This window comes from Leuciscus leuciscus (assembly GCF_965113295.1).
Source record: "Leuciscus leuciscus genome assembly, chromosome: 9".
Taxonomy (NCBI): domain Eukaryota; kingdom Metazoa; phylum Chordata; class Actinopteri; order Cypriniformes; family Leuciscidae; genus Leuciscus; species Leuciscus leuciscus.
This window is the reverse complement of record NC_138733.1, coordinates 13,180,742-13,200,383: the sequence shown is the minus strand read 5'-3', so window position 1 is coordinate 13,200,383 and position 19,642 is coordinate 13,180,742. Positions and strand designations below refer to the sequence as shown.

At 36.9% G+C, this 19,642-nt stretch overlaps 2 protein-coding genes and 1 long non-coding RNA gene across 4 annotated transcripts in view; 1 reads left to right on the top strand and 2 right to left on the bottom strand.

Moving 5' to 3' along the window:
* rtn2a (reticulon 2a) overlaps nt 1-4,694 on the bottom strand; it is a 36,856-nt gene extending 32,162 nt beyond the window's left edge. Inside the window, exon 1 of the mRNA XM_082181220.1 lies at nt 4,574-4,694. Coding sequence (XP_082037346.1) covers nt 4,574-4,604 — 31 coding nt within the window. The 5' untranslated portion in view covers nt 4,605-4,694. The remainder of the gene's footprint in view (nt 1-4,573) is intronic.
* LOC309507092 (amino acid transporter heavy chain SLC3A2) lies at nt 3,149-14,633 on the top strand. 2 transcript variants are annotated; one of them, XM_082181208.1, is made up of 9 exons: nt 3,149-3,386; nt 5,395-5,779; nt 6,360-6,524; nt 7,438-7,535; nt 9,968-10,045; nt 10,181-10,236; nt 11,381-11,576; nt 13,829-13,936; nt 14,064-14,633. In XM_082181208.1, exons 2-9 carry the CDS (start codon nt 5,404-5,406, stop codon nt 14,436-14,438), a joined length of 1,452 nt encoding a protein of 483 aa, XP_082037334.1. In that variant the 5' UTR covers nt 3,149-3,386; nt 5,395-5,403; the 3' UTR covers nt 14,439-14,633. The 2 variants fall into 2 exon arrangements, with proteins under 2 accessions (XP_082037334.1, XP_082037335.1); XM_082181209.1 differs by lacking the exon at nt 3,149-3,386 and adding an exon at nt 4,821-4,962.
* Nucleotides 14,634-14,639: 6 nt separating this feature from the next.
* LOC309507146 lies at nt 14,640-16,431 on the bottom strand. Its single transcript, XR_014209044.1, has 2 exons — nt 15,196-16,431; nt 14,640-15,124 (listed from the first exon to the last, which is right to left on the bottom strand). It is a non-coding gene; the product is annotated as an uncharacterized lncRNA (long non-coding RNA).
* Nucleotides 16,432-19,642: the final 3,211 nt, after the last annotated feature.

Genomic DNA, 19,642 nt, shown 5'->3' with positions numbered 1-19,642 from the left:
TTATGAGTCTATATTGTTATGAAATAATGATTGTTATGAAATAATTGTTATGAGAATGTTTCTTCAAAATGTGTGGATCTCTATGTGCAAAGGTTTGAGAAGTCTGGACTTTGAGCACACAATTTATATCAGTCATAATGGGCAGGACCAAACATACCAGATTATATCTGCTGAACAATTTAATGCATCAAAAAGAATTTGATAACATTTTGCCAGAACTGAAATCGGTGCTCTGTCTGATCCACTTTCAACAACGTTTATAAAAAAAAAAAAAAAAAAAAAAAAAACGCTTACTGCACATTTGAAAATCAAAAGCTGAATCTGATAATATGATGTTATGTACTTGAAGTAACATGAACTAACAACAATGAACCGTTGCATTTGAATTAAAGGGATATTTCACCGCTGGAAAGATGTGTATTTAAATTGGGTCATTTATGTAGTAGAAATGTGAAATTATTTTAGAAGTTGGTGCCTTAGACTGAGAAAAGACAGAAAATGTATTTTTGGCTCATGTGGATAAAAGACAACAACTCCCAGAATGCACTTGCTTCGCTGCCCTACGATGCCACTCCCAAGCCACGCCTACCGGTTACAGAGGGCAGTATCGGATTAAATGATACTAGGCTACTAGTTGACTCGAAACTGAAAAGACGCCGTTTTATCGTGAGATCCCCCTATCCCCCTATGGGCGGGTTGAAAACATGCGGAACTAGCTCCTACTACTGACTGTAGTCTCTCGCCTCGGGCCAAAAAAGCCTCCGATGACGCTAAATGAAGATTTTTGCGTCATCTGAGTTTTTTTTTTTTCAGACACACAAGACAGAAATCTCTTGTCTCTGGGGGACATGAGGGAGGGAAGTACGGTCATTCGAAAATACTACCGGCTTTCTACTGATACAAAGCTTAATGCTAATCGGTGAAGTATCCCTTTAATGTTAACAAAGATCAGTAAATACTGTAACAAATGTGACCAGTCACGGAAAGTAGGGACACAAGTCGGTTCTGGGGCATTTTGAGTTATTCACATATTCTGAAAGTGTAGTATTCAAGCTTTCCAACGATGTGTAACACATGGAAATCTGATAATATTTGGAGAAGTTGTGGCCATTTGAAGGTAGGCACTCAAAAAAACTGAAATGGTAGAAATCTGCTTCTAAAGATTGGCAAGTTCTCACCTCTCTCTCCTGCTGGGAGTGACAATAGGGCTCATTTACATCTCATTAAGATAAGTCATACCCCCTGTAAAGCTCCCCGTCTCCCCCTCCCCCCTGAATGTACCAATTCTACAAATTCTCTAAATAAAACATCTCCAGTTAACTGGCAGAGCATTCATTTCGTTCATTTTTTAAATAAGATACTAGCGCTGAAATGTGTTTTTTTTAAATCAAGTGATCAAAGTGCTCGTTGCCGCGGCGATCGCAGATACAGTGAACGGGGCTGTGTGGCTCGCGCGCACACTGCATTGTCTTCACTCGACGCGCGCTTCAATCCGTTGCGTTGCTTGCGGATACTCTCTATTCGTTCTGTTGAAATAACAAAATAATTCAAACGTTTGCGTGTCCCTGCTTGATATACAACCACTGATGAACATAATCGTTTTGATGAGAGAAAAAAAACTACGAGAAAAAAAAAAAACCTATACAAGGGCGGATTCTAACTCTCAACCTCTGACACGGCTGGCGAACGCTCTACCAACTGTACCATTCATATGCACGCTAGTCACATAGGCGGATCTATGTATTGACACTGACAACATGTATTAGGCTACATCTCAAATTAAAGCCCATGTAACCTATTATTTAAATCGATTGCTGGACATCGTAATGTTATTGGCGTCCATCTTCATTGAATTTTGAAATCAGATAGAGCCGGCCAGAGCGCTGCATAATAAGTAGCCACGCCGGCTTCAGTATGGAAATACACACCGACAATGACACGCCCCTACTGCGTGCTAGAATCTCCGAAAAACAAGCTGATTTCAACATCAAAATGTACGCTTTTCAATATACTAATACTGCTATCTCAAACATGGAGAGGCTTCTTCGTGATCTCAACTAACAGATTCTGCAAAAAAACGAAAATCACCAATTTTGAAAAAAAACGCTTCTTTCTCATTTTGCTCGAAAGTTGTGCTGCCGACTTGTGTCCCTGGTTTCCGTGACGGGTCACAAATGCTCATTGATAGTTAAACGTGCAGGAATCGATTTCTGAGAAACGCTGTTGAAAGTGGATCGGACCGAGCAGCACAATACACTTGTAGCCAATCAGCAGTGGGGGGCGTGTCCACTCATGATGGGGGAGGAGAGAGAGAGAGGGGGAGATTTGAAGAAAGACTGTAGAAAGAAAGACGGCTGAGAGACATTACAAAAGAGAAAAGCTCAGAAGAATATCACTGGGAAAAGAAGGGTTATGATCAGGCAAGAGCTTTAGGACACTCGTTAATTTATGAAAATAGAGGCCGAAGCCGTAGGCTAAGGCCTGAAAATGGACACAGAGAATGCAACGTTGTTTCTTCTCTATACGTGAGTAACATTTGCTGTTTCACAGAAACAAGATATGCTGTTGTTGTAATGTTAGCTGTTTTGAGGGTCATTTGTCTGGAGCTGCTGACAACTAACAACCAACTCTTGCTTGTACTCTTGTGTGTATGTAAATTTTTTGTGCTTCCTTGTCATTTTCGCTTTATTATTCGCAAAGCATTATTTTGCTTCGCTTCAGCTATGATAAAGAGACATCCACTCTTGCATTGCGTGTTTGTGCATTTTGGGGGTGGAGCAATGAAGGGAGGGGTGTGTTTGATTGTGTTAATTAAAAAAAACCAGTATTCAACAACGATTCTTGGAAATGGCATACTGCACCTTTAAGTGAACGTAAACAGCTGGGATAGAACACTGAAGTGTAAATTAGATCTTGTTTGTGTGTGTGTGTGTGTGTGTGTGTGTGTGTGTGTGTGTGTGTGTGTGTGTGTGTGTGTGTGTGTGTGTGTGTGTGTGTGTGTGTGTGTGTGTGTGTGTGTGTGTGTGTGTGTGTGTGTGTGTATATGTGGGGTTTGGGGGAGGGGGTGGCCATCATGTACTTTGTGTCCAAAGGGAACTTTGAAAATCCATGCTGTAGAATGTGTTACTGAAGTGTTATGGATGGACCATGACACCTCTATACTAATTACTTAAACCTCATCTTTGGTGTTACTGTCATAGTTTAATGTTCAAAGAGAGATAAAAACAAGAAGGCCAAGCTCAAGCGCTCTGAAGTTTTACCTGTTTTTCAATGCAACAACCAGGGCAATGCTAACGGTGTGTTTACCATAACAATAAACTGAAAACTGAAACAAAAAGAACCGCCAGAGCCTGAGAGAACTCCACTCTGCCAGACGTTCCCAACAGGTAAGTTCAAAAGCCAAATATTTTGCCTGTGTGACTAGATTTCATAGTTTACAGATTGTACAGTGTTCATCTTAGAGTGTCATTAACAAGAAATGCTAATAAATAACTGTGTGAAATATACGTAACACTTTTTTAACGCTAGAAAAAAATTTGTTAACTGACATGAGGACTAAAGTTGTAGCATAAAATAACATGCATTAATAACTATTACATTTGTGCTAATGAGTCATGAATCTGTTGCAAACTTTAACCATCTCAAAGCTTCTGTCAAAGTAAAAAATAGAAATTCCCAGTTTAAAATTGTATTAAAATAATTTGGAAATAGGTATTGAAAATATTTGAATGCTATTATTTTTTTTGCTTTCTGTATTCATTTTGATATAAATTAAAGGTTTAACCATTTTTGTTGCATTTCTGTCATTTTTAAAATGTCGATATAATTTTTATTGAGTTTTAGTTTTTAATTTTAGTTTATTTAATATTGGCTTTTTTTTTTTTTTTTTTACTTAATCTAATCGGAACTGAAAAATGTGTTGGTAACTAGCAGTTATACAAGTACCGGTAATGACTTTTTGGTTTTAGTTACAATAATTACGATAATAACTTATAGTTATGGGAACCAGTCAATCAATATTATATTCATATGATTATGAAAATGTATGAATGTAGTCATTATTAATACATATTCTGCATATACTTACAGTATTACTAATATTAATATTACATAACTGTGTTTATAATTATATTTGTCTGTGTATTAAAATTAATTTATTCACTCTTGATGTCTGTACCTACCTACCAACCAACCATGCATATCAAACACAAATTTAGTCATTATTTAACTAATGAGGAACACCACTGCATTGATATTTTGCGGAAGAACATTGTTTTGGTTGTGCTTCGGCTGCGAGTGACTGCGGATGAATATGGCTATCCTACTGCTCATAAAACATTCACTCCAATGCTTAAGAGGTATAATAACCAGTTTAGATGGAAAGTATCTCAAGCTGAAGACATGAAGATTTACCTATTAATAGACATGGTAACGTTACTTCATTGTAAATAAAACTGTAGCACAAATAACGTTAAACAACCATAATGACACGACCCTTCAAAATAGATAATCCTTTACAACTCAGTCAGAGAGCTACATATGCAATTTATCTGTTCAGTAAAAGACCCCTTACCTGTTGAGTAATAAAAACACCATTTCCGCATCGTTTTTATAATATTTCAAATCCATCAGTTCTCTCCATCTCCGAAGCGCCAAGCCACTGAAACCAGTGCTGATTCTTGTCTTATTACAGCTCTGTCAGGTTCTCTTTTTGCCAGGAGACTTTCCTAAACGGGTGATTCCCCGGAGGTTTGAGATTTAACTTCACCATGTCAACCTTTCTCGATCGTTCTGACAACTAACCTCTGTCACTCACACCACGCGTCAAAGTAGCCGGAGCACCTTTTCTCTATTTACGGATATGACGAGACACGCACGGACGAGTGACGTATGTGCAATTTGCTGCGAAAACAATCCTGCCCAGTCTAAAATATAAACACTTATAACAGGATTTCCATAGTGGTAAGATAAAACACGTTTTGAAGAAGGACTTATATGATGTATTGACTCTTTATTATGTTGTTAATTTTGAACAAAAAGCAAGTTCTAGACCTTTAATTAAGAAATATTTTATGATGTTGGTTTTGTATGTTTTACCCTGTAATTAAGTTTTTAATTGCACTTAGCATTTATTACACCAGGGATATTCAACAAAGAATGAAAAGTATACCAATCCTGCTCTCCTCTATAGGCCTACATCATATAACTGTTGTACACTGATGGAGACACATGTGAAATATGTGATAGTTTCAGGGATTCTCATCAGCAACAAAAATCTGAAATATTTTAAATTTGATAAGATATGGTGCTGCGGTTGTTTCTGTTGATATTTCTAACACACATATCACATGCATAACTTAGTTTTGTTCAAATTGTTTTTCATTTCAATGGCAGTGAGACCAGATGACACTGAAGGTCGAAGGTGATCCAGGCTATGGCAGCGCTTCTGCTAGAGCTCCATTCACAGATCTGGATGGGTCAGAGACCGTACCTCTCCTTATCCCAGAAGATCAGCCCCAGCAGTACATCTGGAAACCCCTGAGCAGAGATGAACTGGAGAAGTGCGCAGGAGGACCGGAATGGAACAAGTTTCGTTCTCGTCTGATACTTTGCTTCTGGATTGTTTGGCTGATCATGCTTGGCACTGCTATCGCAATAATCATTCAAAGTCCACGGGCAGTGTCTCCTTCACTACAGTGGTGGCAGAAGGATGTGTTTTACCATCTGCAACCAGCACTCTTCATGGTTGCAGACAGTGACGAGGTCAGCCCTATCAGCAGTAAGTTAATAAAAACATCATTTACAGCAGTAACAATAATGGTAGATTGCATCTCAAAACATTCAATCCACTTATCCACCATCCTGGAGCCTAAAATTACACCCACATGTCAAAGTCTAAGTCAGTGTTGTGTTAATGAAATATCTCCACAAACAAACCACATCACAGAACATTTAGCACATGTTGTGGCAATGTCTAGTAGACCGTAAATCAGACAATAAACACAAGGGTCATTCACAGGAAAATGTACAATTTGTGTGGCATATTATGTGCTTTTTATTTTTAGGCTTAGGAACAATACATAACTGGTACTTTGTAAGGCTCTGACCACAAACGAATGGCTAGTTTAATAATCAGCCTTTGAAAAACATATTTGTTTGACAGCTAATCTGAATAATGTGTGGAAAGCATTTGCATTTGGTGGTAGTGTGAGGTGGGAAAATATTCTTTCATTAATGTTAAAGTATGATGATAAATTATAACCAATCTTTGTGTCAGCAGCACAGAATGGACTGTATAGTGCCCTCATGTAAACTTCCAGTAGTGAAGGCCATCATGATGGTGTATGTCTCACATTCAGGGGTGTCCGAGCGGCTGCCGTATCTGAGGTCACTGGGGGTTGGGACAGTGATCCTGGAGGGATTCTTCCGGCATGACAGATCCCCAGCCAACCTGACAGAGATTGACCAAAGTCTGGGCACGCTTCCACAATTAACACAGCTTATCATAGAAAGCCGGAAAGCAGGCAGGTGCATTTTTATTATTAAAAAAGTGTATTTCACAAGTGTATACACTGTATTTCAGAGTATTTGTCATTCACACCTATTATAAAAAAATGACAAGTTTTCATTAAATATTGTCTCTGCATGCAGTTGGATCAGGACTGTGCTAACCTCGGTATTCAATAGATGGTGCTGTTTAACCATATTGCATTAATAGACTCACACACTGGACTCACTTGAAGGATAAGTTAACTTCAGAATGAAAATTCTGTAATCATTTACTCACCCTCAAGTCGTTTCAAACCTGTATGAATTTCTTTCTTCTGCTGAGCAAAAAAGAACATATTTTGAAGGATGTTGGTTAACCAAACAGTTGATGGACCCCATTGACTTCCATAGTATTTTTTTTCCTACTGTGGAAGTCAGTGGGATCCATCAATTATCCACTTTCTCTAAAATATCTTCCTTTTTTGGTCAGCAGAAGAAGGAAATTCATACAGGTTTGAAACGACTTGAGGGTGAGTAAATGATGACAGAATTTGTCATGCCATGTCTGAAAATCATTGCATTTAAATATATCAAAGATATTAATCACTTAAACTATGGACATGTTCCATGTTTGACAAGCACAACATGTCCACATGCGTTTTGTCTTGATGTTGAACAGTATTTATTTTGTTTTAGAATTTAAAACCAAATGAATATCTTTCATTAAATGTTTTTGCACTTGAAATGTGTGCTTGGTTTACCATTTTGCTATCTAATGCAACGACAGTCTTAAATTTCTTTTAGCTGTGTCCAAATACTGCAAATGCACATGTGCTTGTGAAACAGCGGTAGTGTGAAAACAAATTGAAGTTGAATTTTTGTGTGCAAAAATTGTAAGCAATATTAAGTCAATAGTAACTGATCCAAAGGATTTTCCATATGGTTCAGGTGTGAGAGTGATGCTGGACCTTTGTGAGCTGGACCTGTTTGAGCAGGAGTCGGATAATGACACTAAAGTTTGGTCTGGTGCATCAGAGAACATTCAGGTAATGAATCTTATTCTCAGTATGGGGGACCATATCAGAAACAGTATTATTTTGTTCCAACATTGGGAAAAGCGTGCCTCTACCTACATTTTTGCAAAACTCCAAACGTACGTACACATACGATTCACTGCGGCTGAAATGAACAGAGGCAGTAAATTACCAATGACTTTTATTTCTTTTCACACAAATTATGATTACAGGAGTAGATTATTGATATTTTCATGCACAATTATCTCTTAACACTTTCGCCATAGTGCATGATTTGTAAACTGAAACAGTTTGTTGTTTGCATCAGATATAATCAGCTCCTTATGTTAGCTTTTCTGATGTAATAAACTTGTTCAGTAGCTCACAAGATACAGCACTGCACTTGTGATGTGGTAAGTCCCGTGATGCATGAGTCATGATTAAAGAGCTCAAAGACTTGCAGAAGGAAACTAAGATGTTAAAATGAAACTAGTTGCTTTAGCGAATGTGTTTTTATCTCACCCCAGACAGCATCATAGTGTCGGCCCTGATCCGGCCCACATCTGGTACGTGTGAAATTAGATGTGAAATCAATGCACCAGATGTGGACCGGATCTGGGCCGACACTCTGTTGCTGTCTGGGACCTTTGGCTTTGTTAACACGATCTGTTCGGTTTAGGGTAGGGTTAGTCAGGCACGTTGTTTTCAACCGCGATAGAGCATTAACCTTTTAGGATATTTTATTTCTGAACTGCTGTGATTTGTACAACAACCAATTCAAATAAAATAGCGCCCGATTCATGGTAATTTGTTTTGGATAAAACTGAACATGATTTCGCTTTAAACGTGTCTCAAAACAGTGCAATAAATAATTTAACAGAAATGTTGCCACAGAAATGTTTTTGCAATGAACTTGGGTTGATTTATTTTTTCTCTATATATTACTTTAGATCACGCATATTCATTAATTTCTCTGTAGGAATCAAGTAGGCTAAATGACACATGCGCGATTCCTCAATCATTCCACGGCAAATACACAGTGCTGGGTAGATTACTTACAAATTGTAGTCCATTTCTGAATATAGATTACATGATGAAAACTGTAGTTAGTAACGTAATCTATTACATCACCATTGATTACTTTTAGGTTACTTTTGACCTTACTTTTAGCCTTAAATTGTTTTGTCACATAGATTAGAATAGGATAATATTGATATAAAATACAAAGAGGGAAAAAAATATGTTGAATGAAATTTGAAGTGCATTAAATATTACATTAAGCCAGGGTTTGTTGAAGGAACTGCCATTCACTTTTGTCTACTTACACAAAACGGATAGACTTTCTGAACATACATATGCAATAGGCTGTTTAAAAAGGACAATTGTGACCCTGGATCACAAAACCAGTCTTATGTTGCACGGGTATATTTGTGGCAATAGCCAACAAAACATTGTATGGGTCAAAATTATAGATTTTTCTTTTATGCCAAAAATCATTAGGATATTAAGTAAAGATCATGTTCCATTAAGATATTTTGTAAATTTCCCACCTTAAATATATAAAACATTTATTTTTGTGAATGGATGCCAATAGAAATGGACAACTTTAAAGGCGATTTTTTCAATATTTCGATTTTTCTGTACCCTCAGATTCCAGATTTTCAAATAGTTGTATATTGGCCAAATATTGTCCAATCCTAACAAACCATACATCAATGGAAATATTATGTATTCAGCTTTCAGATGATGTATAAATCTCGATTTAAAAAAAATTACCCATAAGACTGGTTTTGTGGTCCAGGGTCACAATTTAAAAGATAAGAAAAGAAGAATTAGTGAGAATAAATAAAAAATCTGAATCATTTTGTGAATATTAAGTAATCATGTAATCAATAAATGTTTTACTGTGGTCTGATTATGAGTATTATAAAACATAATATAATCTAATTACAAGTATAGGCCTATAATATTTGAAATTTGATTACATAATCCAGATTACATATACCGGTAATCAGTTACTATCCACCCAGCACTGCAAATTAAATTTTTGTATTCGCATTTGCTCCAATATCAAAAGAAAAAATCCATGATAGTGTTTACACGACTTTCCAAAAGATGGAAAAAATTATCGAGAGATTGATCATCTCAGTCATCACAGTCTGTGACTCTGACACCACACCTCATGTGGCCTTCATTTTTGGTTGAACTGTGTAAATAAATTATTTTCGTTATTTATCATTTAAACGTTATTGTGTAAACAATTGCGGAGCGAAAATTTGCCAGCTTTATTACCAGTATATTTTGAACTTGCGTACCATACCGGTGTGGAAAGTTATGATATTGTGGCAGGTCTAACTGTCACTAGATGAACAAAAGATGAATGTGGGAAGGATTATTGTTTTATGTCAATATTTCTGTCTACCTCTTGTTTATTATTGCTCATGTGATATTATTTCCTTCTCCAGTACTCATTAAGGTATTGGCTGGAGTACGGTGTGTCAGGGTTTGGGATCTGTGATACAGACGCAGCCTTCTCAGTAAAGGTAAAACTGTCTGAAAATGCACTGACGTGTCTTGTTTTGTGGAAAGAGTGTGTGGGTTTTTGATGATGCGGTGCAGGTGGTTAGAGGCCATACGCAGTGCCTGGATACAAATCATTGTGTATTTATGATTCACAGACCCTAATGGAGTGGAACGTGCTGATGCTCGAGTTCAGTTCACAAGATGACGAAAGGTATCAAGTTTTTCAAAGTCAATTCCTGAAGGACAAACTCAAGTCTTGAAAAAAAAAAAAAGAAAGAAAGTAAAATGGGTTGCGAACACCCTTTCATGTTGACTTTAAGGTCCTGTACAAAATGGCATCCTAAACACTCGCAGTCTTCCTCTGAGTCCGCACTTTCGTGACGTATTGCCACTTTGACTGTCGGGAAGAAGTCTGTTGCGGAGCTCGCCTCAGTGCGGCCTTGGCAAAAGTGATATCGATCGCAACGGGGGCGCTCATGAGCACCCTTCTAAAGCATAAAATGACAAACGGGACACCCTACGGTTTAATGAACGTAACGGACAAGCACGCGCGGCAGCCATTATAAGTCCACAAGATGGAAAGTGCATATAAAGTGTGCCATTTGGGACAGGGCCTAACTCTATTTTCAATGTGAGCCTGTCCATTGAACTTGACAAATGTCTATTAACCTGTTAACTGCCACTCCAACATAGACATGGAAAATTAAATGAACTTTGGAAAGTTAAAGTTTGTACTGTACTGTACTGAACATCTTATTTTATATAAAATATCTATTTTACAAAATAATTTGCAGTCTAAAATTGCTATAAAATCAGAGCCAAATGTCAAACCAAGTTGAGTTCCAAATTTGAAGTTGATATCACAAAATTAAGGTAGCTTAATGCCTTAAATTTAGGTATTTACCTAAAGTATACTTTTTTTTTTTAATGTGCTCTCCAGTCACAAATTAATAAATTTATATCACAATATCACTTCTATCACAAAACAGCAACCAAATACAGAACCTTGAATCCTTTTCCAATGATATGCGTTTTGTCAATATTACAAAAAGATTTGATTATAAAATAGAGCTGTAAATTTGGTACTGTCAAATATGAAACATGACATTGCACATTAGGGGAGAAGCATTTTTATGGTAAAGCAATGTCCAATTTCAAAGGGTTTTCACAGGATGAATTTTTAAGCTTTTGAATTACATCTAATTTATGATGATTACTAAAATATGTGATATGGGGGAAAAAGGCAATGAAAACTCTGCCAAGTGTCCCAGTACTGGGACAGTGACCGTTAACAAGTTTATTTATTTGCTAAGTCATGGTGACATAAATCAGGTCTTGTTATTTCATTCTTGTAGAATATTGATGGTGAGGCAAACAAGCAACACTCTTCCAGCGCCAAAGGTGTCCAACATCACTGTTAATGGTTCACTGGTGGAGCTGGTTACTAAGTCAGTGATCCCCCCATCACACCATCCGTTGTCTGCTGCTGAGGTGGCTGAGGCCGTGGAGGCCAGTCTGCAGACGCCACAGGAACACTGGCCGAGCTGGACCGTGAGTGGACATTACACTGAACTGACTTTAACAGTTTATCAATGGCAAAATCCACAAACGACTTACAATATGATCAAAGTAAACATTTCTCTCTTTAGTGTTTTGACTCAAACCTGTCTGACTAGTAAGCTAACATCCCATCATATTACTCTATAGTTAGCATGCTAGTCTGGTAAGCTGTCATACCTAGCGCAAGTTACTTTATGGAATCATATGGCGTTGAAGGAGGAACGCCATATGATTCCAGTAAAGAATTTCTTAAAAATAAGACATTTTTAATTTAAAGTATTTATCCGTGCACATATTATTATTATTATTATTATTTTATTTGTTATTAATGTGCCTCATAATCTTTAACCAAAATAATTTGCCCTCCCTTTAGGGACATCTCTTTAATAATGTGTCTACCGGCATGAGGGCGGGACAACCTGTCCCTCACATGAGATCGACCAATAGCAAACCACAACCATCCAATCAATTCCCCATGGACAAAATCAAGTCCCATGCTATATTTTTTTTCTTGTTCAAGAAGCCGTTTTAACTCGGATATATATATAACGTTAGGGAAGAAAAGACTATCCTAACTTCTGTTTCTTTCCGACTTTAATGATTCCCAAAACATACGGCGGATTGCTGGCCCTTAAAAAAAAAGTACTTTTATTTTTTATTATGGTAAACAGTCGTGACTAGCTAGAAAATGTTTCCAATGTTGCACTGTGGTTAAGCAGGGAGCTAAGTTTTTATTAATGTTTACTCATGTTTGCTGTTTTTAGAGGGGTTTTGGGGCTGAACCGGCTCAATACCAGCTTGGCTGGTTTTAGCTATGTGTTTAGCAGTGATTTGGAAATCACTAGACTGCAAGAGAATGTTCAAATAAACAAGACACACTTTATTAGGAAATAAAACTGTGAGGTGGGTGACATACCGGAATCGAAATATAGGAAAACAGAAAATCTGACAAAAACATGATCTCTTTTTTTTTTGACTCATCAAACTGGAACACTTTCATTACAGTAAATCCCACCAAGGCAAAACATGACATAAGCAGCATTAATTAACTACAGAAAAAACAACTGTTGTTGGCAGCCGCTGGAGTTTGATTTATGGTTTAGTGAACTATGATAATATTTTCACACAGAGAGAAATGTTGTATATCTACATGGTCATTAACAAAGTAAAAAAAAAAACATTAAACCCAAGGTTTCACAGTGTTGGAAACCTTGGAAATACCAGGCGAGATTTCAGATGTGATTTCCAGGTCTGAAAATGTCATGGACGTTCAAAAAATCAGTTTTACTTGATATGCTCATCCAGTAATTACAAACAAGAGGAGAAGCCATGAAAAAGTTATGGAAAGTAATTCATTCCCGCTAAAAGTTTACTCTTTGAATTCTTGCACCCGGAATCAATACAAGTCACCTTTGTAACTAGGGGTGTAACAATATATAGTTTCACAATATATCGCAAAACAAAACTGCAACATGTATCGTGGATACTGACAATCTGTATTTTGTAGTCCACCCCAAAAAAGAAATAAATTACTGTGTGAGAAAAAAAATCAAGTTTACAGAGTTTTTTAGTGGCCTGCATTATTTTAAACATATGTGTGCAAGCATATTTGTCTAAAATAATTCAGTTTTCAGCTTCAGAATCATTAATATTTGTACTTTGGTGTCACCATTGTCCTGTGCATTGGGTTATCAGCACCAAGTCAAAACCTATTTTTTACACCCCCAATGTAATACCAAATTAGCATTTAATCAACAGTACATTTTTTTGTTAACCTTTTACCAAACTGTATGTCTTGGAGTATCGCTATAATATCGTATCGTGAGTTCAGTATCGTGATATGTATCGAATCGTGACATGAGGATATCGTTACACACCTAATTGTAACTAAAGTTTGATAAGTAGTATTTCCTACTAAAGCAAAGCAGTATTTGACTCTGGTCAAGCGTATCCATAGCAGACTGGTGTGACTGGCCTTGAACAGCAACATGCCCAGTGCATTATGGGTGTTGAAGTTTTTCTACATATTTAGCAAAAGGGAAGACAATAGCCTTTTTTCCCTCTGTTTTCTCTAATCAAGTAGCACCGATTTAAAAAGCCTTTCTACTTCATAGGCAGCCAAGTTTTATTGAAAGCTCATTTTGACATTGAAAGTCAAAATAAGGCAGTCTTGGTTGAATTGAAGTTTCTGAGAATCCTGTATGCTCTGTATGCAATGTCACAAGTGTTTGCACCATTCACAGGTGGGTGGACGAGTCCCGTGGGAGCTACAGAGAGCCATTCTAGTCCTGATCATGACTCTACCTGGGACACCCGTCATCAAATACGGAGATGAGGTCAATCCGATTCAGGTGAGATGACAAAACCATCCTCAACACACCATTGCTGTGGTCAAAGTTTAAAATGTTCTAATCTGTTTGATTGTTATGGGTCATTTTTTGTGATGTGACATTTCTATTAATCTGTTCAAAAACACAGGAACAGCTGAATCAACCGCTATCCCTCTTCCAGTCTCTGATTCAGTCGCGTGCTCGTGAAGAGGCTCTCCACTTTGGCAGATTCACCTTCCTTCCCTTCAATGACAGCATGTCATCCTCTGGGCTCAATTCTACAGTCACGCCTCCTTTAGCTTTCCTGCGCTCATGGGGCTGCGTTCACTTCCTGGTCTTGTTTAATTTGGGATCTGAACCTCACACTCTGGACCCAGACTGGGCTCCCGGCCTACCCGAAGGTGGGGTGTTTGTTATCAGCACAGGTCTTGACCGATTCGGCCCCGTGTCTCTACGGTCAATAAAAATGCAGCCACATGAGGCCATTGTCATAAAACTGTTTGAATCTGACAAATCTTCCTAAGACAAAAGGCTTGTGTTAGCTTATGATTGCAACTAAGATCTAAATATGTTAAATATTGGTCAGCTGTAACTGAGAGCAAGTATGTACTCAAACTAAATTCATTGTTTTTAAAATAATAAATATTTGCAGTGGGACTGGAGTGCACTTTGTTTGGTTGCAAATAATCAAATAAAGAGAAACCAATGAAAATTTAAATTTGATTTATTTTTTATTTTTTATAATGGGCACTTTTATCTCCTAGGGGTGGATTCTTTCAGAAACAGATTTGTTTATTTTTATACAGTATGAAATGGGAAACGTCTTACCTAATTTTTTCTACTTTTTAAAATGCCTTTGATTTTTTTTTTTTTACTTTCAATATTCTTACTTTCATATGTAAAAATAGATTATTACAATATTAATACATTTGTAAAACTAAACAAAGAGTGAAATAGCTATAAACCTCTTCAATATTTATTGCGTGGGAATTTTTACATACAAGGCATGTCAGTGAAAAACAAAGAAACATGATTTGTAGGAGAGCAATCACAAGTTTATTGTCTAAAATCAAAATAAAACTCCGGCCCCTGGTTCTCCGTTGCTCTTACATCAACATCTTTGTTCTATCAACAGGTCCGTCCCTAGACATTTTGTAACTCTAGATGTGTTTTCGTGACCTCACATATTATTTATGTGCAAATAGCCAACTATATTCATTTTTACGGTAACATTGGTAATATGAGATTAAAATTGGTTGCATAACAAAAAAAAAAAATACAGTTGTTGTCTTGCATATTTCTTTTATTTGGGGTTTCTCGGTAACTGTCCCGTTGACAGGTGGTTCATGCTCGGAAATAATCGAATCAAATGTTCATAAATCAAAATATGTAGCGGGAAGCAATTCCTCTGTGAAACAGTCATCAGCAGATGATTACAGACAGATTTCAAGGCTAAGAAACAGTACAATTCATCTGATTGTAATGAAAAAGAAACCTCTTCAGGGTGATACAAGGCCCCAGTGTGAAATTATCCCATTTTTTTTATGCAGCATCTTACCAAATAAGTAAAAAATTGAACACAAAGTATAAATTTGACAAATTTATCACCTAATGTTGATTCACAGTACCCCCTTGAGCGGTCTGTTATCGGTTGTAGTTGTTGTCGTCGTGAATTAACAGACCGCTACATGGCACGATTGAAGAATCAGAATTGTGTATTGCAGGGTGCCATGTAAACATATTAATGAATGATGCATGGTTCTGCACTAAGCATGAACAAGTTTGTGAAAGGACTACCAGTGTCAAGTAAACATAAAGCAGACGATGAATCTACTTCAAATGTCACAACTACCAAACAATGTGTCTACACCAGCTAGCGACGCGACAAAAGCAAATGAAAGCAGCGGCACTAAGTGAAAATAGCAGTGTTTTCTTTGCAATAAGTGTAAATAGTAGTTAGATGATATTTATAAATAGTGTCAGATACTATTTGCACCTCAATGTTGTTGTACATTAAACGGTATGCAATAATAACAGTGTAAATTATTATATTTATTAAAATTATTAAATGAATGCCACCTTATTGGGACAACAAAGCCCTCTTTACACCTACCCCTAATCGCTAAATTATTAAACACACATTAAACACTTTATTTACACTTTTCTAAATATTTTCTATTTTTTTAATTGAAAATAAATGCCTTTCCAAACTGATAATGTGATGGGAAACGTGAGTAGAGCGAGCTCGGCAAAAGGTGGATTCGAACTCGGGTCGATTTGCGTCAAAACGCGTCCTACCCTATAGGCTACTCTATTGATGCTGTTGACAACTCAGCGTCTTCCATAGTTTTGTCTGGCCCAACATGTCATCAGTTAGTGTAAATAGCCTCTGCCAAAAAGGTGGGCTATTTGCACTTAGTGTAAAAGACACTCCGTAATTGGCATCAGTGATGCTGTCTACACTGGATGAAGCGCGGCACAATTAAACAACACGACAAATTCCCGACAGCAAACTATCCCCCAAGCGCTCAAGCATTTTTGACACAAAGGACAAATGGATTTGAAATGTTAGCTTTGTCGCGTTCACAAGTACAACTTTGCCACTTGGAGACTTACATGATGAGCACAAAGAAAAGCCAGCTGAAGTTGTAGTACTGTATTGATTATACAACGTTTCAAATAAATCCTATAGAATTTTGCAAGCAAGGTCAGTCTGAGTGTCTTTATGTGGGTGCATGTATGTGGGGGGTCAAAAAAAATTTTTCTTAAAAAAGGGGGACAAGGCAGAAAAAGTTTGGGAACCCACAATGTGAATGTACTGTAGTTGCTAAGCTTTACAAACCAGTCACTGAAGACACACGTTCTGACATGTTGTGTATTAAGTGCTCAGTGAGATCCGTTTGCAATTATTCCTGCACTCTGCCAATCCAGACCAAACATCAATCCAGATTTTCCTTTTAAATCAGTATTCCTTTCAAATGAAACATTTGTTTGTTTCGAAATGTTTCCAGATTCTCAGATTTTACTGACCCATCCCTAAACCAATGCGCTTCCTTATTATTCTTTCAAATGGTAATTTGTTTGTAATGTTTCAAATATGCTGAAACATATTTGGTCTGTTAGTGTTATCCTCCTGTGACCCAGATGATCGGTGTTTATTTATTTTATTTCTTTCTCTTCATTTCTCTGAGAAGATACATGCAAGCTATGAGTGAATATTAAAGAGGACATCAGATGCTTGCCAAATGATTGGAAGAATATTCCTATGTAAAACATTCTTGTAAAATATTATGAAACTTTGACAAGTCAATCCTCTCATTATTACAATAGACCCTATTAGATATATGTAACATTTTTGCACTGTACTTAAACTGTGTGAAAAATCAGAAACCTTTTTAAAATGTTATAAATGCTACGTTTCGTCTTCTTTTTTAATATTCAAAGGGGTCCTTTATTGTGTAATGTTGCAGTTTGAGCATGAAAAATGTCTACAAAGTTCCAAAACACAAAGTCACTCCAAAAGCAGTTATTCTCTATATCAGTAACACTGTTTCCGAACTCCCTGAAACGCCTCCTTTGTAGTTTTTAGTTTTCTTCTAGGAACGAAAACGTCACAATATTCCTCATTTAAATAATTCCTGTCAAAGGCGTATACACAAAAAAAGGGGCGAGGCCTGGTTGAGTTGTGTTAGTGAAACTCATGGTAAGGGGAGTAGCATTTTTTGAAACACGCTCGAAGCGGTTGACCAATCACAACACTCTGGTCCAGCTGACCAATCAGAGCACAGTGTTCTTTTCAGAAGGGTTGCTTTATAGAGACTGAAACTAAACAGGGGTGCGTTTCCCAAATGTATTGTTAGCAAACTATGCTTGCAAGTCACCATCATCACCAAAATAGCAATTCTGAAACCAAAATTTCAGAAACCATAGTTCCAACGAATTTTCGCAAACAGCGTCACAAACTTATGTGGTTGGAACAATGGTGCTGCAACAATGTAAACAAATAATATATTTTCGAATAATTAAGGATAGAAACCTATTCTAATCGACCTCCAAAACAAAATCAAGACTATAAAAAAGACATAATAGGTCCCCTTTAAACAGCTATAACTGGCCATTTTTGGCAAAAAAAAAAAAATAGCTATGGACATTGGACTATGGACAAAGTTGAACATTTTCATCTAAACATTTTGTTTCTAGGTTTTTCATCTATACACATTTAGCTTTCGAGACGGAGCCAAACAGCATGACAAGCTATTGGGAAGGAAGAGTAATGACTTACACTTTCATGCCTGTTATATTCTTTCCGTTAAAGTTGGACACATACAAAAGAATGAGAAAATGAGCAATCTGGATTGTTGTGTCATTGACAGTGATGATTATTGTTGGCTCTCTACAAGTTCCCAAACAATGAGATTGATCTATGATCCACATACTAAAACTGTTTTCAATTACTGATTTGAGGAGAGTTAACAGCTTAGTGAATGAGATAATGCACATGTTCAGGAAAGTTCATTTCAGCCAAAACAGAGCAATAAATCATATTGTTCACAGTGGAATTTTAATTACAATAGCATTTTCATTTTTTTTTAATTCAGATGACAAGATATTCTAGAAAAAAACCCCATCTGGCTCAGCAAATGTAATCAGTATCAAAGAAAAGATAATATATATAAGTAAATATTTGCATGCTGAAGAAATCTTCCATTAATCTGCACCTCATGACCTAAATGAAACACAGAAGCAGATGAGGCCTGTCTGAACATAACCAAGAGTTTGTATGACACTTTTAATGGGTGATTTTTGCCTTCAGTGTGTTACTAATACAGTGTCATAAATTTTCCCCTCTGAGACTTTCTCATTCATATCCGCTTTGCCAAATCAATTTTGAGCTTACTATTCTGCCCACAGAAAGACATTTCCATAAAGGCTTTAAGGTGAAGCCATGAAGAGACTGAGAGCTTAATCCTAGATTTTTAAGACTGCTGAGATAAAAGTCCTAAGATCAAGCCATATGCTTGTGCATTAAGCTTAATTGCAAGGTTCTTATAGCTGTTTTGTTCTGGTATATGGTTACCAAGCAAACATGAATCTGGTTTGTCAGTCCTTAAGCAGAGAGTCGGCTCAAGGATGAGGAGCCATTGAGGGAAGCAAGGTTGTTTTTTTTTAAGTTAAACATTCCAATAAAAAGAATGAGAGAAAATGGAATCTTTTATGCACAATTTACTCCAAACATTCCAATACTGTTTAAAGAAATGAAACTTTAGTTAGCCTACTTAGAAAAAGATTGTTTGGATTATTGTGAAATGAGATATTTAGAGCCAAGGAACTGTCACCACAAAAATATTTACCTTTCATTTTTGCAGTGACGTGCAGTCAGACTCTTATTCAATCCTTTGAGAGAAGAGGTGACAAAAATCATGATAGCGTTAAATAAATAAATCAAATATGCTTGACGGAAAGTGCCCACACACTAGTTTCAACGTCATCCGATTGCTGTTCTTTTCCACACGACACAACTCTCATTTTCAGTCACGCACGCAAGCAAGCACTGTTTTGCCTCTGATTTCTGGCTTTTGTCAACGATACATTAACTGACGGCGAGACTGAGTCAGAGCTAAAATTGTGTAGTGCACAGATATTGGTCTCTAATAACCAGCCGTGAACCATGCCTGCATGTTCACAAAATATTCAGAAGCTGTAATTTTGTCTGTTTTTGCTCCACCA

What these genes read in the sequence shown, in the direction of transcription:
- LOC309507092 (XM_082181208.1), top strand. Translation starts at nt 5,404, where the DNA reads ATGACACTGAAGGTCGAAGGTGATCCAGGCTATGGCAGCGCTTCTGCT. An exon ending in AACACTGGCCGAGCTGGACC is followed by an intron (nt 11,577 to 13,828) that starts GTGAGTGGACAT and finishes CACCATTCACAG; the next exon opens with GTGGGTGGACGAGTCCCGTG. An exon ending in ATGAGGTCAATCCGATTCAG is followed by an intron (nt 13,937 to 14,063) that starts GTGAGATGACAA and finishes TCAAAAACACAG; the next exon opens with GAACAGCTGAATCAACCGCT.